The sequence below is a fragment of the Cavia porcellus genome, unplaced genomic scaffold (genome assembly GCF_034190915.1).
Source record: "Cavia porcellus strain 051 isolate PalLab524CR breed Dunkin Hartley unplaced genomic scaffold, mCavPor4.1 scaffold_8, whole genome shotgun sequence".
Lineage (NCBI taxonomy): Eukaryota > Metazoa > Chordata > Mammalia > Rodentia > Caviidae > Cavia > Cavia porcellus.
The window spans coordinates 9,713,853-9,741,396 of NW_026947491.1; the positions used below are offsets into that span (position 1 = coordinate 9,713,853).

General features: G+C 42.4%; 1 protein-coding gene across 10 annotated transcripts in view; it reads right to left on the bottom strand.

The window, feature by feature from the left end:
- Nbas (NBAS subunit of NRZ tethering complex) overlaps nt 1-27,544 on the bottom strand; it is a 222,990-nt gene that overhangs the window by 122,901 nt on the left and 72,545 nt on the right. For all 10 annotated transcript variants that reach the window (XM_063254316.1, XM_063254312.1, XM_063254314.1 and 7 more), the window contains 7 exons: nt 25,964-26,068; nt 25,490-25,626; nt 19,956-20,039; nt 19,624-19,777; nt 15,897-16,082; nt 11,244-11,417; nt 3,843-3,976 (listed from right to left, as the gene is read on the bottom strand). In XM_063254316.1, the coding sequence (XP_063110386.1) occupies nt 3,843-3,976; nt 11,244-11,417; nt 15,897-16,082; nt 19,624-19,777; nt 19,956-20,039; nt 25,490-25,626; nt 25,964-26,068 (974 nt within the window). The remainder of the gene's footprint in view (nt 1-3,842; nt 3,977-11,243; nt 11,418-15,896; nt 16,083-19,623; nt 19,778-19,955; nt 20,040-25,489; nt 25,627-25,963; nt 26,069-27,544) is intronic.

Here is a 27,544-nt window from a genome sequence, read left to right on the forward strand (position 1 = left end):
GGAGGCGTACACAAAAACTGACTGGTGGCGAGGTGAGTGAGAAACTGACCCCCTACCACAGTTTGACTCCAGCGGAGGTTTTTCTGGGCTCAGGCAGTCCTGTAAGAGCAGGGCGCGGTGGCAACTCCAGCCACACATTCCCCTCTCGGACGGGATTGGTGAAAAGTGCCTGGCCTGAGTGACGCTGCTGGCGGACTCCCTAGGCTGGCCTAACCCAGATCCCAGAGCCAGACGGTGGCCCGGAGGAGCGACTGACTCCCGCGTAGGCTGCCTCCTCCGCAATTCCCTGGTGCGCAGCGGTGGGCGGGAACAACTAGCCAGCGCAATTTGATCAGGCTGTGGCTGACAGGCAGGGAAGCCGGGCCTCCCATGTAAGCTTGCATTTTATAAGGAACAGAAAATATGGGGAAGGGAAGCAACAAAAAAGGCTCCTCGGCCCCCAATCCTGAGAATCAGGCAATAGTGGACACCGCACCAATATACATTAAGCGCCATATAGAGAGCCTCATAGACCAATTCAGGAATGAAGTTATCAATGACCTGAAGCTAGAAGTATGCAGAATAGTTAGAGAAATGCTAAGCACCACCCAGGAAAAAGCAGATGGTGGAATGGAAGAAAGAAAAAGAGGGGAGAATTGCTTGATGTAGAAAACAGAGAAAGCATTGAGTATGTGAAGCAGGTTCAAAGGGACTATCAAGAAATTAAGAAGTCTATCCAAGACTGGAATAAAAGCTTGAAAGAAACTAAGGACAGACTATCTGAACTGGAGGGCAGACTTGAAACATGGGAGAATGAAATGAAAAACTTCTTAAAAATAACAAAGAAACAAACAGCAATAATACAAAGACAAGAAGATGATAAGAGGAGCCATAACTTAAGGATTAAGAACATAAAAGAAGAAGTAGGGACACAAACAAGTGAACTACAAAAGCTACTCACAGAAATAATCCAGGAGAATTTTCCTAATTTAGCAAAAGGTAAAGATGCTCAGATGTATGAGGCATACAGGACCCCAGCTACCTACAACCCTAACAGAGAAACACCCAGGCATATAATAATAAAAAATTCCAGAAATTCAATACAAGAACAGAATATTAAAAGCTGTAAGACACAAGAAACAGATCACTTACAAGGGAACACCCATCAGAATTACAGCAGATTTCTCTTCACAAACCATCAAATCACGAAGAGCATGGGGAGAAATAATTCAAGCTTTGAAAGATAATAATCTCCAGCCAAGATTGAGATATCCTGCACAACTGTCCCTGGAAATTGATGGAAAAACGAGGTGCTTCCAGGATAAAGAGGAACTGGGGGAATTTGCAACCACCAATTCAACCCTACAGAAAGTATTGCAGGATATTCTAAAAAAAGAAAAATACAAAGAACCCAGAAATAGTGGCAGGGAGGCCACAACGAATGGAGCAGAGAACAAAATGAAGAAGACAAACTGACAGCTACTGACAGAAAAAGAGCTCAACAGAAATGAGACAGAGAAGATTGGATGATAGGAATAGCTTTTTTTGGAGAAAATGACATCTTAATAGGTAATGCTGATTTAGTACCATCTTGTTTTGAAGTCTCATCTAGCTTTTGTTCTTCTGTCTCCAATGGTCTAAACAGGTTGTATCTTATTGGATTTTGTTATGTACGATAGTATAAGCAAAAACCTTTTAAAGACAAGGAGATTATACAGAGACCATTGTTCATTTTCTGTTAGTCGATTCTAAATACTCTATAATGCTGTCATTCTCTTAAATGGTTTTACATTGTTTTGATATACTTAATGCTACAGTATATGAAGTTGTACTCAAGAACTTCAGTGAGGGAGTCAATATGGTAACTATTTTTGGGTCAGGATTATCTGGTGGTGAAACACTATTCTGCTTAAATGGTTATGTTTTGATCTGCCCTGTTTCGCTGTTATGCCCTCTTTTTTCTCAATCTCCACTCCATTATTTACTTTTTTATTTTTATCCATTTAATTAAAGGGAAAAATATAGCAGGATATAATATAGTAACCCACTTTGACTCTCTATTATCTCGATTTGAAGCCCTGTATTACTCTCACCATCTTGTTTTTGACTGAAGTTCCTCTATTCTGTTTTGCTGGATAGTATCAGGTTCGAAAGTTTAGGCATCAGCTGAGAAGATAATGAGATTCATTATAACGCCCATTCTCGTTGACTTTTATCTACTTTTGAAGACATACAATATCTCCAATGTTTTGGTTTTGTCGGTTTTATTCTTTACGGTTTTGTTCAATTGTATTACAACTAATGATATAGGCAATTCTATTAGAAATAGCGGGAGGCATTATGGTAACCATTGTTGATCACCTTGTATTATGTTTTTATATTATCTATTATGTCCACCCTTTTGACTTGACCGATTCTGTTCTGTTATGTCACATTTGGTTTTACTCTCTTCCAAAAAAGCAATACGAACCGTGGGAGCAATGAAACCCAAAATGTGTAATAGTCACTGTACAAAAGAGAGGAAAAGAAAGTGCTCTAAACTATATAACTGCATGTATATTTAAATGTATAAGATAGAAAATGATATCACAGAGTTTTATTGGATCATTGAACAGAACTGTTTGCAGTATCATTGTTGGAATGTCCACTCTACAAGCTTTAATTTTGTAACTGGAACAATTATTTCTAAGATGGCAATATGTAATCCATTAACTAGTGATTTCCTACTGCGCATTTTTTTCTTCTGTAAATCTGTATAACTTGTACCCCTTCACTGTTTTTTTTTCTTTCTTTTCTTTTCTCCTTAAATAAAAATTAAAAAAAAAAAATCTTTAACCATTAATCTTTCACCTGATTTCAGTACTATTAAGACTACATGAACAATTATTTCACAGTGATTATAAAAGTGATTGCTATCATTTGTTTCATAAAGAAAAGAGTTTTCTTGAAAGAAGACAAGGCAGAGCCGGGCGTGATGGCTCACATCTGTAATCCTAGCACTCGGGAAGCTGCGGCAGGATTGTTGTGAGTTCAAGACCAGGCTGGGCTACGAAGTGAGCTCAAGGTCAGCCTGAACTGCATAGAGAGACCCTACCTCAAAAAAAGGAAGAAAAAAAGAAGACAAGGCAATATGAAAAAGGGAAACAGAAAACAATAAAGAAATTTCTTGTCTAATTTTTTTTTTGTAAATGAAGAAACTGATAAGCAGAAAAATTAAGCAACTTGGTTAGAATCACAAATGGTTAAAGTAGGTTGGATTTTTTCATTCAGTGCTGTTTTATGTGTTGCAAAGATCATATATTCTTCTCCAGATGCTGAGTTTATAACATGTACTAGATTTAAAGAGTAGAGGAATAATGTTATTTGCTTCCAAAGAGAAAATAAAATTTGAGTTGCATACAACTAATCCAAAAGCATGTTATATAAATTTCCACTGAAACAAAAGTTATTTAAAAATTATATTCATCCATCACTACTTAAAAAGATTACTATAAGGACTGACCTAGAACACACAAATCACAAATACCATTACCTTACAAATACAGAAAGCACTTAATTAAAAATGCAACTTAAAGGCAAATAAATCACTATTAATCCATTTTTAATAGGATTCTTTGTTGTGGTGGTGGAATTTTTTGCTTAAATGGATAATTATCAAGTTTAGCACAATTATAGCAAAGCAATTATAATTACACTAAAAATTCAGAATTTCTCATATATTGGTAAAAGAATAGGAGTTTACTAGCAGACAATAGGGTAGCTCATGATTTTATTTTCTTTTTTATACTTTCTAGCCATCTGCTGTGCTGAACATCTGGGAGAGCAACGTGCTAAGGTTCGGGTGGAAGGGCGGCATTGCTTACCCAGGCCCTCTCTGTGGCAGGCACTCCAGGATGCCATAGCAGAGGGGGAGCTGGTTGCTACGCCCGCAGCTGTAGATGCACTCGAGTGCCGTGGCCATCAGCTGGTCCTGATCGGGGATAATTTTTTGTTGGAGCTGGGGAAAACAGAGCATGTACTGAATGTCGAGAGATTTACAGGCTCTCCCTATCCAAGTACTATTGTCAATGGAATATTAAACACTGCAATTAGCCACAGAAACAATTTTGATTTTTCTTTAGCTTACAGACCTTGGGGTCTCTAATAATTCTAAATGGAATCACACTTTAATTACAGAATCAGCTAGAAAAGATCATTTGTAACCCATAGCTTTGCATCTGCCGAAAACATTATGATCCACTCAAGATAAAACAGAAAAGCACAATGCATTCGAAAGGCAATTCATTAAAAACACCATTTCTAACCCTAAAGCCAAATTCTGTGTTTTAATTACAAAAATACACAAAATTCCTTAACTTATATTCAACAATGTGAGAACCTATTACTTCTTAAGTATGAAGTATGTATTACTCATTTAACTACCACGGGCTGACATTCCATCCAAAACAAGCCAAACGGGACACAGTGTCACACAAACCACAGACAGTGCTCCGTGTTCTGGAGCACAGGCGTGGCTACTTCCAGCTTCGTTTTATATCAAATACCACGCTTCCCTTGCAAACCAGCCGGGGAGCATTTCCTCAACTATGAAAATAACCAAATGCTGCAATCTCAAGGTACTAACAATGCCTCCCTCAGAGGGTGACTGTGAAGATTAAATTAATACATGTGGAATCCTTATGCTTTTACCACAGAAACTAAAGCGGAAGCCTGAAACTGCTTTCATATAGCTCTTTTCAACAGCGAAGTTAATATAGAAAGAAATTAATATAATTTCTATAATAATTATCTACGGATTCCTGTATTCTAATTGAAACTTACAGTACACATAAAACAGAAAAGTGACAGACGCTGGCAAAGGCATTTTCTTAGGAGAATCACACCAGTGGATATAAATAAAAAATACTGAAAATTACTACGGAAATAAAGCAGCTAGGTTAAGGATTTAGATATATGGCTTCAAGGTACTAAGAAAACAAATAACAGCCTGAATTTGGCACTAGCATTTGACAAAGAGGGAACCAAAGCAGCAAAGTGACTGGTGAGATAAGGATAAGCCACCCAGAAAAATAAAGTCTATTAAAAATTAATATGACCAGCCAGGCACAGTGGTGCACTCCTGTAATCCCAGCATTTGGGAGGCCGAGGCAGGAGAATCATCGCCAAGTTTGAGACCAAGTAGGGTTACAAAGTGAGCCCAAGGCCAGCACACTACATAGTGACTCTGTCTTAAAAAGATAAAAAAAATTAATATGATAACTCTTTTTATTCTGCGCTGGGTTCCATTTCTAAGTGCTCTGCATGTACCGTATTAATTTTTCAATCTTCATAATGACCCTACATTGTTTCCATTGTATACAAAGGAGAAACTGAGGTGCTGAGAGGCTGAGTGATGTGCTCAAGCTGCTAGAGGCTGTAAGTAGCAAGGCCGGGACCAACATCCAGCAGCATGGGCTCTGGCGTTCCTGCAGGAGATCTGGGCAGGAGGAGCCAGGCCCAAGGGAAGGTGGGGATGAAACATACATGTAGCAAGGAGGCACCAGGACCCGCAAGCCCCGACACCATTGCCAGTCACGGGTAGCTGGGAAGCCATCCGACTCAGGAGCCAGAGCCCTGAATGCTTTATTCCATCTCCCTGCTCCATAGCTGTTCCTCCTGGAGACAGACATGACAGGCCTGCTTTCAAGTCTGACGTTCTAGAGTCTTGTTTTTTATTGCGTCTGCTCAAAGCCCCCTGTGAAAGCCCTGCAGCGGTGCTTCTGTGCACAAGAGAAGGCAGAGGATGTGTTCCTGCCTTCTGCTCACACTCCTGATGCCGCATGTGAGACCACTTCCCTACACCACCCACGTCACTAAGCACCTGAGGAAACTGGTCCCCAGGGCCCTGTGGACCCCAGATCTGCAGACACCCCAGTGCCTGGTATAAAATGGCATAATGTCTGCATATTGCTGGTATATATCCTCTTACATGCTTAATTCCCACTCTATTATTTAAAATACCTGACACAATGCAAATGCTATTTAAGTAGTTGTCATACTGCACTGTTTAGGAATGATAACAAAAAAGGCTGTAAATATTCAGCATAAACACAAGTTTTCTTTCAAGTATTTTGACCTAGGGTTTGGTAAACTAACAGGTTTGATTAAATTAAAGGATGTGGAGATCAGAGCTGTGAATTCCACACACCTAAATACTACAGGAATAACTGAAAACCTCTGCTCACCTAACACGTCTTCTTCAAGAACTTGCCAACCTAATAATTCAGTGTTAACTCCATTTCACTTTGACTTCAGTTGGAACTTCCCAGATTTCTATGATCCTGTGCATACGTTCAACACATTCTAGTCAATGAATAAATCCTTTTCTACCTTAATGCATGAAGCGCTTTTTCTCTGTATTCTTTTGGTACTGGTCTATGCCATTCAGCATATTTTTCTAATGTGATATATGCTACCCATGAATCATGATGCTCAAATTTACAGCATACTTGTCCCTCTCACCCACGTGATGCCAAACTCTAAAACCTACCCACACACTGTTCCTTAGTTTGATCATTCCTGTCCTAGTATCTCAGCAGTCTCTATAAAACCATTATCTGCCCTTCTTGAACTGAAGAAGGGTGCCAGCTCACCTGGCGCTTTCTAAGAGCTTAGCTATGTAGGTTTCCTGCATCACAGGCAGCAGGCCACTGTCCATATGAGACACTGAGCAAAACGCAAGAGAATCACAGTTGAGAAAAACAGTCTTAAAATGGAGCACTGTAGAATGCTCAATTCTATAATGAATGGCAGATGATAAGACAAGCAAGTAAGAAAGAGGACTGAAGGAGCAAAATGAACAAATAAAATCAACAGCTTTCACACACAGGAATAAAGAGTGATAGGAAATGAGGTGGCAGAGCTCCATCTATAACAGAAACAATAAAACAAGAATAAATTTAACAAGAGATGTGCCAAACTAGACATTTAAAAAGACATAAACAAATGTAATAATGTCTCCTATTCTTAAATAAGGTGACTTACCATTACAAGTTCAACATAATCATAATAAAAATATAAGTAAGCCAATTTTAGAATCAGATGAGCCGATACCAATGTTCACATAGAAAAAACAAACATCTGAGAATAGCTTCAAAACAAAAAGAGTTAGGAAAAATAACTGCAAGGAAACACTATCCTTATCTGACACTGAAACATACTCTAAAACCTTCATAATTAAAACAGTACTGTGCTAATGCAGGAACAATCAGACCAACACAAGAGCACAGACACACTGGAATCAGCCTATAACCATGGGAACTCGGAGAGGTAACACAAACGGCACCTTTGGCGGCTCTGGCAGGGAGAAGCTGCCTAAGAAACGGGGCTGGGACACTGGGCAGTCATCTGTGAGTGGAGCTGAAGATCATCAAGGTCAGTGGCTCAAAGGATTCGTGCGATCAGACTGGGCTCACCTGGACACCAGGGAGACCTCCAGTGGCTTGATGTCCCCCATGTGCACAGCCTTTTGGGAGTACAGGACACTGTAACAGGGTCCAGATTGACAGTGCACATATTTTGGGGGTCGTCATTCTGACTACTGCAAGTGCTGTGCACTTCAGAGTGAAGTGTAACAGGCCAGGCGTTGAGTGCACTGGAGCCTTCAAAGTCCCTGCCAGTGTCACCATCTGTCCTCAGCACCTGAGCAACAGCCCCAGACCCTGTGATCTCTGATGCCAGACCCCTGCCTCACACCCGCCTCGCCCACCCTGACCACATGCTTACTGTGCTTCCCTCGTCTTCACTTTCTGACCTGCTATTTTCATGATTAATAATGGAACGCTCACTTATACTATTCTCATATTTATTATTTCTTAAGTACTATTTCCCCACTCTCATATCTACTCTATTTTTGGATTATTTCCTTCCTATGCAGAACACTTGCAGATAATCCTTTCAGGATAAGGCTGTAATGACAAGCTCAGTTTACATTTATCTTTAAAAACACATTCTCTCTTTAACTATTTTCTGATTTCAGCTCTTCCTCACACTGTGTCATACACTGGTTTGAGGCCATCCGGTACATTCCTGTCCCTGTGATTATATCCAGCTCTTTCTTGACTCTTACGCTCCTGTCCTCACTCGGTGGCCTTCCGTGGCACAGTTCCATCTCTTCCCGATGCCTTCGATCTGTGAACATTCATTTCAGTGGCCAGACCAAATGACCTACTGCAGAGGGCACAGAGGTCCACCACAGGGTCTGGCTCGTAGATGACTTTCTCTCTGTGTTCTGTAAACTGGATTGCGAACTCCTCTCTGCCAGGCTTCATGGCTGAGAATGCTGTGCCATCTGGACAAATACAGGGCCCTCAGAGAAGCGAGACTGGTGCGTGGCGCAATCCTGGAGAAGCACACAAAGGGACTCAGCAGGCAACAGCCCTGTGCAGAGCCAGTCTGTCCCCACCCGCACTGAGCACGCCCACTCTGGGAGCCCTGGGTTCATTTCTGCTCACATGGAGATCAATGAGAAGTAGAGGCCAGACAGCCATGGACCACTGTCCCAACACGGCGGGAAGGGCACAACGGGAGTGGACAAGTGTAAGGACCCATCCTGGCAGACCGATGGCGAAAGAGTTTGTGGGAGAGAAGCTCCCAAAGAGCAGGGACTTGAAGGATCAGAAACAGAGAAGAACCACTCAAACCAGAGGAAATGGACTGTACAAAAACACTCAGGAAGAAATGTTCACCAGGCACCAGTCATTTAAGAAATGCAAATTAAAATAACACTGAGACTCTAGCTCACTCCAGAAAGAATGGCTGCCATCAAGAAATCAACCTACAACAGATGCTGGCAGGGCTGTGGGGAAAAACGAATACTTTTCCACTGCTGGTGGGAGTGTAGACTGTGGAAATTAGTGTAGAGAGTCCTCAAAAAACTAGGATTAAAGGTCCATTCAATCCAGCTATTCCCCTTCTAGGTATCTTTCCAGCAAAATTGAAAACAATGGCAATATATATGCACCCATGTTTATAACAACACAATTTGTAACAGCTAAATCTTGGAAGCAACCCAAATGCCCATCAACCATGGAATGTATAAAAAAGATGTGGCCTTTCTATACAATGGAACATTGCTCAGCTACAAAGAAGGATAATCTTGAGGCTTTTTCAAGGTAAATGGAGAGAACACATGACCATACTCATAAGTGAAATAAATCGAACTCACATTTGTAAATATCATATTGTCTCCCTAATGTAAAAAAAACCTGAAAGAGTAATAAGATCCAAAATGAACAATAGATATTGTGATAGTGAAAGACAATGCTCAAAAGAAAGAACAACTGGGATGGGGGAAAGGAGAGGAGGAAGAAGGAAAAAGATATATGAATATACATATGATAGATAACTATACTACAAATCTGTTAGTTCATCCAAAAGAACAGTTTGTGCTTTCATTGTTTGGCCATTTTTTTTCATGCCTAAATCTTATAATCTGAACAATTACTTCTAAGATGCAATATGCAATATGTTAATTACTGTTAATTTCCTACTTTTTAAAAAATATTGTATTATTTCTACCCTTTTTATTGTTTTGTTTTAAAATAAAAAAGGAAATGGGCCATAAAACACAAAGTGCTGGCACACATCTGTCATTCCAGCACTCAGGAGGCTGAGGCAGGAGGACTGCTATAATTTCGAGGCCAGTCTAGGCTTTAGAATGATGTTCCAGAGCAAGACTCTGTCTCAAAGAAAGAAAGCAAGCCAGCTACAAAGCACCATGAAAAGAGCCCAGTGATGCAGAGCGCATAAGTGCCCAGAGAATCACATGCCAGGAGAAGCCAGCTGCAGAGGGGGCCCGAAGCAAAGAAGTGTCCTTCCAGGAGAGGCCCACACACAGGCAGCCAGAGTGGCCCTGAAACTCCCCAAACACAAAAACGCTCTACTCCAGGAGAAGGCAATGCTTTCCTTTCTACTTCAGCTTGAGACTATTATTTCCTGACATTCCCGTTTTATCAAAGCACCCGGAAGTAGATTCACTTTGAATTTCAAATGGGAACGGCATTGAGGGTCCCCCACATGCACCGCAGTCTACTGTGCAGGACATCGTCACAAAGTCAGTCCCACAGGGCCTGTGCCATCCTGCTGTGTGCCCTCCAATGGAAGAGGACCAAGGGTAACTCTGGATATTGGTTGGCCCTGAACTTTGTTTTTTTCAGACAGGGTCTCACTATGTAGCCCAGGCTGATCCAAAACTCACTATAAACCCAGGCTGATCTTGAACTCACGGCAATCTCCTGCCTCAGCCTCTGAGTGCTGAGATGACAGGTATGTGCCAACATGCTTCCCTAAGTTGTTTTATTAATGTGTTTTTGGTTTTGTTTTTTTGAGATACAACATCACTATGCAGTTCAGGCTGGCTTTGAACTTACTGTGTAGCCCAGGCTGGTCTCATTCTTGCAATCCTCCTGCCTAACCTCAGCCTTCTGAGAGCTGGGATTACAGGCAGGTGCCACCACATCTAGCTGTTTTATTGTTACTGTGAATATATGTAAATTAGAAAGTAAAATTATTACAATGACTCAAATGATTTTCATAGCTCATTTCTACACACAATGCATGAGACGTAGCATTAAATCTTCACACCCCCTTCAAACTAATGAATCATGAGTGTTTTCTTTTCTCAGCTCTGTGTGTTTATCACTGCAGAGTGATCCGAGGGCAATGAGAGCCCACACAGCAACCTAGATGGGCTTTAAAAGGTGGAGCCATTTGCCAATGGAGGCTCCCAGCAATTTAAGGAAATGCTGCACGTGAACAATTAAAATCATATATCAGGAAGCAAAGCTCATCCTATCTTATCAAATTACACCAGTTCTAAAAATAGCTCCAAATATTTAAATCCTGGATTCTAGTTCAGAGTAACATTGAATTCTGGGGATAACACTTCCTTGTGTTTCTATTTAATAATCACTAACAAATTTTCAATGCTCACAATGCTGGTGAAATGGATACAAAACGCTGCTGAAAAAGGAACAGCATGACAACCATTGTCTTTTACTTTACAGGAAAATCATTTACAATGCCTATCTTAAGCTTATAAATAAAACTTAATTCTAGGGGCTGGGGATTTAGCTCAGCGGCATAAGCGCCTGCCTTGCAAGCAGGCAGTCGTGAGTTCGATCCCTGGTACCGATAAAAATGAAAAAGACAAAAAAAAAAAAAAAAACTTAATTCTATCAAGAAAACATAGCTGAACAATTTGAGAAGCTGCGGTTTCTACTTACATCTGGCTTGGAATGCTGAAATATCTTCAGGGGAAGCCTCAAGTCTCCCTTAGCCAAGGTCACTAAGTACTCTCGTAGCAGCTCACTGGCTGCGCCAGGAGAGTGCTTCTCACAGCGATGCAGGAAGGGCACCATCCACTGGTAGGCACTTGTCACGTACTTGTCCTCAGAGCACTGAAAGCATAATGAGCCAAAATGAACAGAACGAAATTAATTGCTGCATCTCATCATCTCAGACGAACTGCAATGATGACAACTCGGGATAACCAGAGAGATGTGGAAACACACAGTTGCAGGTCCCCATGGAGAGGGTGCTGCAGAGCCAGCACCCTGGAGAGTAGGTAACCAAAGCACCATGGTGGTCCTGACTTCAGATGAGACCTGGACCGCAGTCCCCAACAGTCGGGCCCAACTCTGGAACACACACATGGCTGCCACTCCTTGGCCATGAGGTCCCCAGGGCACACAGACCCACCTGGGAGGGCAAGTGGGGCAAGAAGAAGAGAGAGAACATGAAAGAGAATAAGGAAAGGGGACAGAAAGGCACAGAAAGAAATAGGTGTTCCGGAATTCTGAAGACAGCAGCTTGATAGGTAGCAGGGTAGAGAGTCTCTGAGAAAAACAACTCAGACGCTAGAATTTAACACCAAGGAGAAGACCAGACGAAAGGAGAGGGATTCTCATGACAGGGAAGAAACTGAGGAAAAAGAAAAAGAAAGAAAGGAAGCAAAAACATGGATAAAAGGCTGGAACCAGACGCGCTCACTGGGACCAGTCCCGTGCTGTGCTGGGCATGCTGTGGAGTCAGACAATTCACGTTCGCACTAAAGCCTTGACCAGGAGTTGGTGAGTCTGGAGCCCTTGGCAGGAGGACATGGCACAGCATAGAGTGTAGCCAAGGTGGAGAGCTGCATTAATTCATGGTGAATGCTGGAAATTGGGTCGCGCGGTAGGGGCTGGCTGAAGGACATATGGGAATCCGGAAGGATAGGCCTGAACCCGGAACCTCAGGGGCGTCAATCAGTCACCGCTGGCCCAATGAGGACTGGTGGGACATGCTTGGGCTGAGTCATGCCCCTGGTCGGGACCCAATGGCCAGGGACGAAACTGTCTCGAACCTGTGATATCCGTACAGCACAGACTAATGTGTTGAAGGCACTCTCCCGTTGACTGGCTCAGAGAAGAGGGACCAGCCCACATTGTCCCTGCGTACACTTCAGATAACAGCAAACTGGAGAAGGCAGCAAGCCCCCAGCCAGCACGCTTCAGAAAAACCACAAGCAATAAGGAAAGGGCCTGAGACCTCCACCATACACCTGTCTGAAAGAAACCAAAAACAAGGCAAGAGAAAGAAATAAGAAAAAGCCTCCAGCCGCTGACTCTGAGAAAGTAGGTCCAGGAGAGGTAAATACAGAAGCGAACCAGTACAGCAATCGTACAATATTGGCCACAACATCAGCGGACATAAAGAAATACATTCATGACCGCATAGATGAACTTAAAACTGAAATTCTAATCCAAGTGAGGCAAGACATAAAAAGATTAATAAAAGAAATGCTAAGCCCCTCTCAAGAAGACACAGATGAAAGAATGGAAGAACCCAGAAAAAGAAGAGAAACCTTTGGTGAAGAATATAAACAAAATCTAGAATACATGAAACAGATCCAAAGAGATTACCAGGAAATTTAAAATGCCATTGAAAGCTGGCAAAATGCCCTGACAGAAACCAAAGTGAGTCTTTCAAAATTTGAAGATAGATTTGCAATGTGTGATCATGAAAGAAAAGACCTCTTAAAAATAACAAGGAACCAGGAAGTAGCAATACAAAGGCTAGAAGATGACAAGAGGATCTATAACTTAAGAATAAAAAACATGAGCAAAGAAGCAGGAGTAAACACAAGTGAATTACAAAGGCTATTCACAGAAATAATTAAGGAAAACTTCCCAAGCATAGGAAAAAGAAATGATATCCAGATAAATGAGGCATATAGAACTCCGGCCAACTACAACCAAAAAAGATCTACACCCAGACATATAATAATCAAGATCCCAGAAATTCACCACAGGAACAGAATATTAAAAGTGGTCAGAGAAAAGAAACAGATTACATATAAAGGAAAATCCATCAAAATAACGAAAGACTTCTCAACATAAACTATCAAATCAAGAAGAGCCTGGAGTGAAATAGTCCAAGTCCTGAAAAAAAATAAACTCCAACTCGGATTGATGTACCCTGAAAAACTCACTCTCAAAATTAAAGGAGAAACAAGACATTTCCATGACCAGGAGGAACTGTGCGAGTTCATGACCACCAATCCAACCCTACAAAAAATACTGAAGGACATTCTAGAGAGAGATAGAAAAAAATACCAGGATTCCAGCAGCCATGGCAGAGAGGCCCCAACGAACAGGGCAGACAGTGGAATGAAGGAAAAAAGTGGACAAATAATAGCAGAAAAATAGAATAGCAGAGATGAGGTAGAGAAGGTGGGCTATAATCTCTAATATAGACAGCCTTGATACACTAACAAAAAGAAACACAGGCAAAGTAGATTAGGAGGCAGGAGCCATCAAGATGCTCTGAATAGGAAATATACTTAACCGGAAAGAGGGTTAATAAACTGAAAGTCAAAGATGAGAAAACGATGCTCTATGTGACAGGGAACCAGAAAGAAATAGGGACAACTCGTCCAGCAGCTGCAGATAGGTTGGAAAGTCATGATACTTTTGTGCAGTGGAGAACTACTCAGCTATAAAGAAGGAAAACCTTGAAGCTTTAGTAAGTAAAGGAATACAGCTCAAGATCAAGCTCAGGGGTAAAAAGGTTCAACACTACTTAGACAGATAACAGGTTGCCCCCCTTAATCTAAAAACTAAAGGAGTTAGTGGGACCCAAAATATACAAAGCACCCTGAGAAAGGGAAAGGGGAGGAATTGTCTAAAAAAGGAAGGCAGAGAACATTGTTAATAGTGTATCAGGATTTAAAAGCCACATTAGTCTTACTGCTGTTTAATTTTATTTTGTTCCAGTCTGTCTACTCAGACTAGATTTGAGGGCACAGACAGCTATCCCAAAAATAGCAGGATATACTATGGTAACTATCCTTAATTTCCTATTAACTTAAACTGAAGCCCTATATTACTTACATTGTCTTACTATTACTGATCTTATTTGAATCTTGTTTGTTAGACCACTGTTTTGTCTTGACTGATTTTATTCAAATTTGGTATGCTTGATAGTATCAAGTCTAAGAGTAGAGGCAACTCCTCTGAAGATGACAAGATGCAATAGGGTACCCATTCCGGTTTGATTATTAATTGCTTTTTTAAGTCCTACAATGTCTCCAATGTTGTGTTTTTATTAAAACTGCTATGTAATGCTATGTTCAATTATATTATGTCTCATGATGTAGACAATTCTATTGAAAATAACAAAAGACATCATAGTAACTACTGTAGCTCACCTAATATGGTTTTATATGTCTTTTTCGTTTCATGTTTTTCTAGGAATTTGTTTTGTTGTCTTGTTTTGATCTGTTTTTCCCTGTAATACAGAAAGGATAGGTATACATGTAGAGATTCACACATGTGTAGAATTTCTAAACAGTTTATGGGAACAAATTATATAATGCACAATGTAATGAACAGATACTCTGAAGAAGAGACACTAAGATACCCACTGCTAATTATGTAGCATTATGATATAAAATCTATTATTCACTGTTCAGAGTGATATTAGTCTAGTCTTTTAGCTTAATTTCAACATACGTAAAGATATGGACAGCTATTTTGAAGAGAACAAGAGACATTATGGCAACCATTGTTGACTTCCCTATTGTCTGGTCTTGAAGACCTAAAAAGCCTTCATCATCCTGTTCTGATTAGTTTAGTACTATAATGTTCAGTATGTATTCACTGTGTGTGAAGATGTGGACAACTATTTGTAAGAAAACAAGAGATAACATGATAGACAGTGAAGATCTCCAGCGGTCTTGCTTTGAAATCCATGTTTTTTAAAAATTGTTTCCTTATGATGTTTTGTTCTGTTTAATTTTACCCTCCTTAAAAAAATAAAAAAGAAAGAAATACGCGACCAGAGACAGCAAAGGAGCCAACTGGGAAAGACTTCTGTTATGAACAGCCCAGAGGTGCCTTTCCTTTCCCCTTCTTGGTTTTGTTTTGCCCTTCAATATCATCTTTATGGTCCCTGGAACCCCCAAGTACCTTTGGGTCACTGGGAGATGCGCTTGCACCTCTGCAAAGCAGCTGTGATCACAGCAGCACAAGGCAAGGCCACTGCAGGGTGCCAGGATCAGAAGCAAATCAGAGTCGGCCCAGAGAGAAAGACCTGGAGAAGAGTAGATGACAAGAAAAGGGATGCAGGAAGGAGAGAAAGAAAGAGACAGCAGGAACAAGTGAGAAGCAGGAGCGCAAGCAGGAGAAACAGTCACAGACCAAGCACATGAAAAAGGCCGGCGCTCTCTGGATCTTTCACAACTTACCCACATGGTTCAATTCAGTGAAAAGGTTAAGAAACCATCTCTCATTCAACCAAGTTCTCAGGCTTGTAGGACATTTTGCTCCTGGGAGGGGACATGTATCAATGAAGGGACATGGACATGAGGAATGACTGAAAACAAAGCCAACACTCACACTGCTCATGAGTAATCTCAGCTTCTCGCTGTCCGTCATTCTCTGGAGCTCCTCCAGGGTTAGGGTCACGTCACAGCCTGCTTCATACACCAGGGTCTCCAGGGTGACCAGGTTGTCACACAGCAGTAGCAGCCCGGGGATCTGCCGCTCCATCCCAAGGCGAATCAGCGACAGTGCGCAGTCCACCTGGAATCGGGGGGGGGGGGGGGGGGACGACAGTGAGTGCCCAGCTCTCATCAACTCCTCTCGTCCTCAAGACGCAGCTCCCAGTGCAGGGCCTAGGCCCATAGCCATCTTTTTATGGAACTCTACCAGTAATATACGTCTTTTATTACTGCAAAACATTATGGTTCTTTATCAACTACATCACCATCGGACTGTTTCAAAGGTAGAAATTAGAATAATGAGGATTCTGATACTAAGGAAGTGACAACCATCTTAAATCTGCAGAGTCTTACATCTTACAGCACAGTTTTGAACACACTTTATTTCATTCTCCCATCACATGAACAGGCAAAAGAACATAATGAACAGTGAGAACTCAACACTCTTCTCACTCTCATTAACCACTCAAGACCCTAAAAAGAAAGTCTTCCTGTTCCATTCCTTTCCTCCACTGCGCCTCCCCTACACAAAGCTCCAATCAATATCAGCTGACGCAGTAACCAGTACAGACATGCACAGCTCAATTCAGATGCGTACACCTCACCAGGAAAAAGCAAAGAATGCAAGGGCACACATGACTGTCTGTCATCCCAGCACTCAAGGAAGCTGAGGCAGGAGGATCACAAATTCGAGCCCAGCCTCGACAACTCAGCAAGACTCTGCCTCAAAATGAAAAGTAAACAGGGCTAAGGGTAGACTCAGAGTGAACTCCTAGGTTCAATCCCCAATACTGCAAAATGAACAAAAGGGGGAAAAAAGGATGTGCAGCAGTCTGCCAACTGTCCCAGTTCAGATATTTCCCACAGTATCATGGGACTGGAGCTACGCAACGTAGGCATTTCAGAGTGGCTTCTGTCACACAGCCACAGTCATGCGAGGTGCGTCCCATACTCATTACCAGAATGAACCACAATCCATCTGTTCATTCAGGGAAGTTGTCTGGATCAGTCAGTGCGCCCTTACTGGACGCACGGATCTGAGCCTACTGACAGTTTATCCACTCACTTAGGAACGCATCTGGATGTTCACTGCTTATCCATTCACTTCCATGACTCATCGACCGCAACACAGGAAGCACTCAAGTGCAAAACGTTACTAACCAGAACGCTGGAAGGTAGCCATTGTACATAGGAACTCCTAGTACTCCCCATTCAATTTTGTCACAAGCTTGAAACGCTTGTAAAAACAGACACAAGAAAAAAATCTTTAAATTTTTTTTAAAAATAAAAGTAGATACAAGGTAATGGGAAAAATAATTTTTTAAAGTGACTATTTTGCATTTTAGGATGTGCTTCTTTTTCTTTATCATTGTTTTGTTTTGTTTTTGTATTTTTGAGACAGGGTCTCGCTATGTAGTTAAGGCTGGCCTTGAACTCACTTTGTAGCCCAGGCTAGTTTCAAACTTGCAATGATCCTCCTGCCTCAGGCTTCCGAGTGCTGAGATTACAGGTATGTGGCACCACATCCAGCTTATCACTATTTTTGTAAGTGAATAATGGTTCCAATGTGGGCTTCTGGCTGTATCTGTGAAGTGTCTGCTGAGCACACGATGCTAACCCAGATGATACTATGATGGCCACGTCTGCCTGTACAATGATACATCTCACCACTCCTACCACAGCTCTCTTGGTCAGTCGCTCCTTGGAGAGGTTTCTCCGTATGAGTGAAGTGCTGACACCTTGATTAAGGTAACGCACAGGAACCGGGAGGACTGCCTGAGGACCAAAGTTCTCAATGGGAACAGAAGAGGTCGCCAGGAGACTGTGAAAGTACAGGGAGGCACCAGTACCGGATAAGACCCACGGCCAGCCAGCAGGGTCAGCTGTCAGGTGGCACCTCCCACGGCACAGGCAGGGCTGAGCCCAACCTGCCTGCTTCCTATCCACCTTTCAGACATCCAAAACCCAGCTCTCACCATCACAGGCCAGGTCAATTTATTTAACTGTCATGCAAAGTTCTATTTTTGTGTGGTTGAATTTATACTAAATTTACCTTTCATATAACTAATGTATAAAGCAGAAGATTTTACTTAGGTTTATTAACAGTTTTTTTTTTGTTGTTTTGTTTTGTTTTGTTTTTGTCTCTTTTATCAGTACCAGGGATTAAACTGACGACCACACACTTGCAAGGCAGGCTCTTATGCCGCTGAGCTAAATCCCCAGCCCTTATTAACAGTTTTTAACATGCCTTAGTTGTTCACAACCCTGACAGCAATTCGTGGTATTTAACCACACACCTGAATCAGTGTGCAATTTTACACTCCGTCCGAAGTGACTGTGAGCTGACTGTATAGCCTCATGTGGCCTGGCCGACTACTGACATGGTTTTCTCATCCCATAATCCACAATTAGGCTATCACATTAATTTTTTGGAAATTAGTTCTGAAGATAGAACACAGTATCTATGATTCTCACATTGTGCTAAAGAAGAAAGTATTGCTAAGTATTTTCTCCAAAGGACACTGTGAGTCTTCATATATCGCTAGGAAAACAGCTGCTCTCTTGAGACTGTGCCCACTTCACTCTGAATCCCTGGGGTCTGTGTGGCTGCTCTCTGCTACCCAGCTCTAGACAGTGACCAGGATCTCACCTGGCTCTGGCCAGGGTGCTGTGCAGGGCACTCACCCCGTTTCTGAGGATCATGGTTTACCTATCTAAACTATAGAGAACTGACTTGGTTTTCTCCAAAGACAATTTTCACCATTGAGATATCTCAAGATCCTACACACTTTCCTGTGGTTTTGGGAAACCAATGCAAAGTGTTCTTGGCTACCACCCAAAAGTTTGGCTTAAAAAAGAAAAGTCACCCCTGACCAGACCTTGAATGAGTCCTCAGAGTGTATTCAGCAGCCTCTGCTCCATCACTAATCCCTGTTCTCTGAGATGAAGTCAACCCTGGCTTCCACTTACAAGGCCCTCAGTGGGCAGAGCAGCCAGCACTCGGAAGGAAGTATCTTTGTTTTTAAGAGTTCCAGGATTGGAACCAACGCCACAAGATAACCAAGGTACCAAGGGAGGCATCAGCCCCAGGGCCCCGGTTTACTAGTGGAAGAGCCAAGATCTGAACCCAGCCACTCTAGGGCTCAGCACACCCTGTCTCTGTGAGTCATGCGGGACTCAAGACCTGAGGTTATGGATCTAATGAAGGGACCGGACTGCTGGAAACCAGGTGTGGTCTTAGGAATCAGCAGGAACAACTGTGAAAAGGATTACTGAAGAGCAAAACCACAGTCAGCCGAGTCTCTGTACCCATCCAGGCTGACTGATCTGCAGGAACAACCACTGAAGTTAATGCAGTATTATTAAGTGTATTAAAAATACGCAGAAAATCAGAAGCCAAAGCGTACGTGTGAAAAAGGATTCTGGACTTTTCTTGTACATATTGCCCAGTGAGATCCAAAGCAACATAAAAGCTCTGAGGCAAAAGATACACCAACGAAAGTAAGAAGAAATTCACCCCTAACTTCATCCCTTGAAGTCACGCCCCTAAACTGCCAGCAGCGCAGCCGGCATCCAGGACCCCACATGGCATTCTGAGTCACAGTGGTGACAGAAGGCCTCACCTGGCCAGCGTGGCGCTCGATCTCCTTGGCCCTGCTCTGATACCAGTCTATGGCCTCTGCCACTGCCAGCTGCGCAGTCCGGAACCGCAGCAACTCAGGCTGGGCAGCATACAGGAACTCGCCTTCATCCTGTAGGCTCGGCTCCACGGCCGCCCTGCAACAGAGGGAACAGTTAACAACCAACTCAAAGGCTGCAAAACATGTATGCAATTCTAAGAGAAAGGCAAAGACAGAGAGGGGGACAGAAAGAGACCACGGTCACACAGTGCTGTCACTGGGTGCCCTTCTCACCATCCCGCAAGGAGCAGATGCTTAGGCTGCACGCTACCAACCTGCACTCCGCCTCTTCACACCAATCTTGAGCTCTGTGTTTCCGCTCACGCCAAGGAACAATCACCAAGGAATCACCACGATGACTTGAATGTAAAAGAGAATAAACAAACATTTGAAACTCACATTTCTCAGTTTCACAAGAAATATTTAACAATATCTCCCGGCCCTAAGCATTAAGATTCCTGCCTATCGTGCAGTAAGTGCCGCAGGACACAGCTTACAGTGACAGTGTGTGTGGTGCAAAACACCTTACTGCTGATCTCCAACCACAGAAAGGTTCAAACGGTAAAAAAAATTCTTCAAAGAAAGTATCTGGCAAAGGATTTAAAACCTGGTATGGCTGTGAGCCCATTTCACACATTTAGAAACATTTACCAAGAGCTTCACATGACACACACGGTCCCTGGCCCAGAACCTCACGGTCCAGAGCGGGATCATCCAACAAGCTTCGCCCAGTCACAGAAACGTGTGTCTGTAGTGTACCACATGGTGACCACTCGCCAGACATGCATGTGCCAGCCACTCAGAAGACACACGAGCTGGGAAAGGACGCTGCGTCTTGGTTCATGTTAAATGATCAGCGCAGACACTGAGGATGGGCAATGACAGAGGGCTGCAAAGCATCATGAAGAGGTGAACAAAAAATCTGAAAGGGTGAAGACAAGCCCTGATGGAATACAGCTGGAAGTAAATGTAAAAGAAAGGGGAAGAAAACCCAGCATGTAACTCAGCACAGCAACGCAACACATCTTCCAGAGCACCACGGTCTCCGGCATGGGCCTTTCTACCATGCAGGGTCTAAACTCGACTTCACAGGGCTTTTAGCTCCAATATCCAGGAATCCGGAGGGCAACTGAATCGTACTGAGCTAAGAATAATCACAAAACATCTAAAAACAAACTTCATTGCCTTGCTCTTACAGCTCAACAGAACACTGTCTCTCATTTGCCTGAGCATCCATAGGGGATTTTCTGAAAATGTATCAACTATTAGGTTATGAAACATGCTTTGCACAAACATCATTCAAAAACACACAAATATTATGTCGGCAGGAAGACTGGGCCTCGTGTGAAGAGTGACAGGAGACCACTGGATGGTTGGAATGGAGAAGCGGGACACCTGCAGGCTGGCAGGGCCGTAGCAACTGGTTAATCGACAGCATCGCCCTGCGGTGACGCGGGCTGCAGCAAATCCTCTCCAGGCCAGGCTCCTGTTACTCCGATAAGGTAAGAAGGACACTGTGCCATTCACTGACCTCCTGCTTTTCAGCTAGCAAAGCATGTACCAGGTACAACTCACAGGGCTTTCAGCTCGCGTTTTTGAAATTATGAATCATCTGAAATGATTTAGAATGATTGCCACAATCACAGTACTTCATTTGTCACCAAATAAAATAACTATTTTATTTTCTTCCATGTCAATAACGAATATTTTATGGCAAAGCATTGGAATGAAAAGTAAAATAGTAACATGCTGATACAACAGTGAGATTGTTCACTCTTCCAAACTAACAACAAATTAGAACAATGAGTCGAGAACAGGGAAAAAATAAACCTAGCAAGGTGTCATGCTTTTTCTAATTAGAGGAAACACAATTCTTTTTTTTTTTTTTTTTACACTTTTTTTTTCTTTTTTCTTTTTATCGGTACCAGGGATCAAACTCACGACCGCCTGCTTGCAAGGCAGGTGCTTATGCCGCTGAGCTAAATCCCCAGCCCCTAAGCAAACACAATTCTTTAATGTACACAGTGTTATAAAAATCTCCCAAGATGAGATCTGCATTTTCAATACAGATTACGTACTAGACACAAGAAGTATCACTGAAATGATTAGTAATGGTATGAGCTCTTCAGCAAAATATAGTTAGCTGGAAACTAGAGTCTACGAAGTGGTAAAGCTTTATTATTTTCACAACAGAAATGGGTCAGAAGAGAAATTCTCGGGGCTGGGGATTTAGCTCAGTGGCATAAGCGCCTGCCTTGCAAGCAGGCAGTCGTGAGTTCAATCCCCGGTACCGATAAAATGGAAAAAGACAAAAAAAAAAAAAAAAAAGAAGAGAAATTCTCTAGCAGTGATTCAAGTTATAAGGTAAATCAACTGCCCTACTCAAATGTGTTGTGCTGAGAATTTAACTTAAATGCATACTGAAGTTCTGCTTTTCTGGCATAAATTTTCTACTGTTTGTTGTTTGGTTTGGTTTGGTTTTTTTTTTTTATTTAAAAGGAAAAAGAGAAAAAATAAAACAAAATAGTGTAAGGGTACAAGTAATACAGAACTACAAAAATCTGACCACTCAGATCCATGAGTTATGAGATAAAGGATGCGAAGGCCCAAGTCCCCTCCAGCCCGGAGACCCTGTTGACCACCCGAGAAGTATCAGAGTTCCCAGCGGAGGCCAGCAGCAGCAGTAGCAGTAGCGCAGCCTCTCGCCTCTGATTTGAATTCATCTTTATCCAGTGTAGAAAGAGTTGTGGTAGCATAAAGAGAAGCGGGCAGGTGAAACTGGCTTTCATGCACCAGAAGACCAGCAATTCCTGAATGCAGAGATTGGGGTCACTCACAGCACCCAAGTTCAGAAGCTGCCGAAGGCTGGGCAGGCCACAGTGTGGCACAGGCTCTAGGCACCTGATTTCTCAGCTCTCAGCAAGAGAAGAAGAAAGCAGAAAAGGCTGCACAGAGACCTGTCCATCCCCGTGTTCAATTTGCACAACCAGCCCTGCCCATGGCTCAGCAAGGGATAGGAACTACCACGGGCCACACACAAGACAGGTTACACACTATGAATATAAGCAACATAACTTCTTTTAAAAAGTACCTTTCTCATAACCCCGGCAGCGCAACCAGCAGGCCACATTCCCTTCCTCACACAAAGCACCCCCAGAAGCTGTGGGCAGGACATGCTCGTGGTCGGGACGGTGTCCCTGTGACCACAGGCTAAAGGGCAGCCATGTGTGTGAGGCCCAGCACGCAGGAAGTCAGCAAGAGCCAGGGGCTCTCAGAAGCAGCCTTCCCCTCTGCTGGTGGCCCCATCACCTGCAAATGAACACCAACTCAAAAGGGGAACTATTTCCAAAAGTATCTTGCAGTTCATGCATCTTCGAGGGCCCAGCTCCGAGAAGCATAAATGACAGCAGCCTTAACAATGGGTTAATACAGCAACTGCACCTCGGACCTCGGTGCCTTAGGATGCTGGCAGGACGTGCATTCCCAGAATCCCAAGCCTCCCATTTGCCTGACCACTGTGCCTCTTCTGAGCCACCACCCCAGCATGTGCTGCTGCTGGCTGGGCCACAGCAGCTGGCTCTGTCCACAATTAGCCTGGGGTCCAAGGTGGGAGGTGAAGAAGGGAGCAAGGAGGAGACAGGCACTGCACTGGAGGAAATGACTGACTGCACTGACAGGTGAAAGAACCATGCTAAAAGGATCAGCAGAACAAAAAGCATGAAAAAATGAGTAACTAATGGGAGATCTCACAGAAGATCTGATTATGTCTAAAGCATTTGCTGTGGCTTTTTCAATAATCTAAATTATAAGAGGATGGACACATTACCATTAAATCCTATTGTTCTTACTCCAATTAAAGAAAGAGGGAAAAAACTTATTTTTCACAATGGATTTAAAAATAAATGCAACTTAAAGACTCATGACATCAGAGACCTAAAGTTTTTCTTAATGTCAAATCCCAAAACAATGATTTAATAGCTTTATCTTATAATGTTCTCTGCTGTGAGACTAAAGTGCTTCCTGTAATTTAAATATCTCCCCAAGGAAGATACCCCTAGTAACCCCAGGGCATTCAAAGACAGCACAGCATTAGACACTGGGAAACTGTTCCCAAACCATTTCTGAAATTCCAGGTTAAAGCAAAATGTTCAAGCAATCACCAGAAAACAATATAAATGCATTCAAATCTAAGGAGAAACTACCTTTGAAAAGCACTATGACAGGCAGCAATCCATTTCTGTAGACTAGCAATTTAGCTGAAAAAATCAGCTCTATTCAGAACAGATCTGCTTTGTAAGAAGGCAGAAAACAATAGACAATTTTTATTCTGAAACATTCCTATAAAATATATTTACATATCACAAGATCTAAAATTCTTTGAAGAGCCAGGGATACAGCTTGGTGGTACAGTGCCTTCCTGGCAAGCCTGAAGTCATGAGTTCAGTCCCCAGTACTAAAAATAAATAAGACTTAAAAGTAAATATGTAAAATTATTTGAAGCTGAAAAAAGTATCTGATAGTTTTTCTTTCTTTTATCAGTTTTTTTTTAGTACTAACAGTAATGCAAAATAAGAAATGTATACCACGTATGTGGAACATACTGACTTTCAACACTAAATAAAGGTGAGTTCCAAGGCTGGCTTCATCTATATACACTAGCATGCTACTAAACCTCTGTATACCCTGCCTTCAGAAGAGCAGAGATCACAGAAAATGATTTGGAAACCAGATAGAAATATGTGTCAGATAGCTGGCGATCACTCTGTGCATACTGTTCATTAGCACATAAGCCTAAACTCATATGGGGTGGGGGAAGCCAGGCAAGAGTGAGGGAGCCACGATTCCATTTCCACCCGAGCACATGTATCTCTGGGCACAGAGTTGGCACAGCGACTGTTCCACCTCCGACCCAACCCCTGCATCCTTACCGGCTCCAGCAGGTGTCACAGATACGGGTTTACCTGCCACTAAAATGATACAATGTGAATAGGCAAGAGAGGAACTGTCAACTCCCTTTAAAGACGCGCAAACCGGAAACCAAAAAAGACAGCTCAGGCAGTTAATAATGGAGCCACGTTCACCAGGGGCGCGCTCACTGCTACGTACAAATGGTCTCACAGATGGAGACCTCGACTTTGTGACTGACCCACTCACCGCATGCTCTGCATGCCCCCTTCTCGTAAGAGCCCTTCCAGCCTGGCACACACAGCCTCCCCATCTCTGAACTACGCAATGGGGAAAATACATTCTGCTGCCATTCCCGCCTCCAGAAAACCACCAGGGGAAATACTGGCCATGACATCTACACCGACTGCCACCGCTGCAACTCAACTATCCAGCACTCTTAAAATGAAAAAAAGGAAGCAGGTGTTTAACAGCAGTGGGGCTTCAATTCCCTATTTGTCTTTGTGTCTCTGGAATTTCAAAAGGAAGACAGGTTGCTGAGCACTGTAGGACGCAGACACTCCGTGTCCCCATACTGTGGGAACTACAGTTCAATGCCTCAGAGACAGGACAAGCTCAAATTAACACTGACCAGGACACAGTATGTACTGAATACACAGCAGGAAAGTCAGAGGCTTTCAAAAAAAATAGATTTTGTCCATTAAGTTAAGGTGATCCTGTTAAAGGCAAACACATTTTCGCTTCAGGATTTAAAAAAATAAGTTGAAAATAATTATATTACCGGGGGAAAATTAAGTAGATCACATTAAATTACTGTTTATTTAAATTTAAGGTGTTCAGCATGAAACAAAAAGTTTCTATAGCTTCAGAAAAAGGTAAAATGTGGTGGAAGGGAGTCATGTACCGAGCTTCGGGCAGCAGCGCAGCGTACTCATGCGGGGAAGTGGTCTCTGGGAAGTTGGAGAGAATTGCCAGGCGGTGAGGAAGCAGGTCAGCGCCGTGGTAGGTAAACAGAATCTCCAGGGCTTGTACATTGCTCTCCTGTGTAAGAAGCAACCCGAATCTCAGCAACACAGGCCAAGTCTATATGACAACATTCAAAACTTACTTTTTATGTAGTTCTGATATGGCATACTTAGAAACCCTAAGTTTTGATTTCATCTTAGCACATATACTTTTAATGTTACAAAAATTATTTATTTTTAAAACTCTGACTGATAAATAAAATCTTTAAAAATGTAACTCCATTTTCTCCAGATTTCTTAGTATGACAATTTAGTATGACAGTGCAACGGTACACGCATGCATAACACTGGCTGTACAGCTCCAAGAGTCAGAGAGCATTAGTAACGATCACTGTTCTGTTTACAGAAATTACCCGAGCGTAAGTTCTTGCTGAGAGAACAATATTCTGCCTCCTGAAGGCCTTAAAGAACTCAGCATCGTATCTCTGTTCGGAAGCAAGAGGCACTGCTAGGATTTCCTGAGGAGAAACAGATTTAATGAATAGACCTTTAATTATGGGTGACAAGAAAACATTAAAAACCTTTACAGCTACACCTTATAAATAAGCTCTGAGTTAATGAATTTCAGCTATCAGTGGTTAAGTAAAGTACACAACTGTACTCTTGTCATCATTTTATTTTACTTTGTTTTGTACCAGGAATCAAACTCAGGACTTTGTGTTTGTTAGGCAGGCACTTTTGCCATTGAGCCATAACCCCGGTCCTTGCTATGATTTTAAAAGGGATCATACTTGTAAGTGCTAATATTTTTTTAATCTAGAAGTAAATGAAACAGGCAGTAGAAATTAACTACCACTTTGGTGGACAACCAACTCTAACCACCTTGTAGAAACAAGTAGACAACAGCTATCCAAGGCCAAGCATAGGAGCACCTCCCATCTCTACACACGAACTTCGGGTTAATTTTACACCATTTCAGTTTCTGTAAAATGCAGACTGAGCCACTCATTCATTCCCCAAATATCTGCCAGTGTCCACTATATGAAAGGGACACTGTGACAGGTGTTGGCGACTCCCTGACCTGCACATTTTCCTTGCCTATTCCTTTTCTCCAAGTAGCTTGAAATCCAGCAGGAACACAAACCAACTGTTTAAAAATAATCTTTAAAAAGAAAACAGCTGTTGCTAGAAATATAATGTCACTGAGGTTATTTTTCAAAGTCTTCATCAGTTACAGACACATACTCAAGTGTTTATGGGTAAAATTATAGGATTTCTGGGATTCACTTTAAAGTAACTGAAAGAAAAGACAGAAGTAGAAAGTTGGGGATAAAAAATAAGATTAGGAAATGGGTCAAGCTGAGCAAGAGTACATCAAAGGTTATCAGCTTGTTATTTATACTTTTAAGGATGCTTGGAAGATTTCACAATAAAAACATTTTTTAAAAAACCACTGATAGGACAACAAAACTCAAATCCATATTAGCACGGTTCTCTCCTAACCGCATCACCTTAACCTCCCTAGGAGGCTTCCTTTTGTGGTCTCCTTACGAACTTCTGCATGGTGCTTTAAGGTTTTCCAGACCTCTGCTGTCCTTTTCTGCCAGCTGCAGCCTCATCAGAAAGCCCAGCTCTCCTATGCCCTAGGCAGCCCCTGGATGGCCGCACACAACAGTGGCAAACCTGCTTGCACCTGCACCTGCGCCCACACCTGCATGCTCTTCCTCCTTTCCAACAAGAACAAGAAAGCATCTCTGCACCCAGAAACATCTCCAACCTCCACCCATGCTTTCCATTTTTATCCATTTCTTTTTTTTTTTTTTTTTTACTTGCTTTTTTGTTTTGTTTTGGGTTTTTTTTTTTTTTTTGAGACAGGGTTTCACTGTATAGTTCAGCTGGGCTAGAATTTGTATGATCCTCTTGCCACAGCCTCCAGAGTGCTGGGATTACAGCTATGTGCCACCATGCCAGTCTCTGTTCTCGATTTTTGTAAC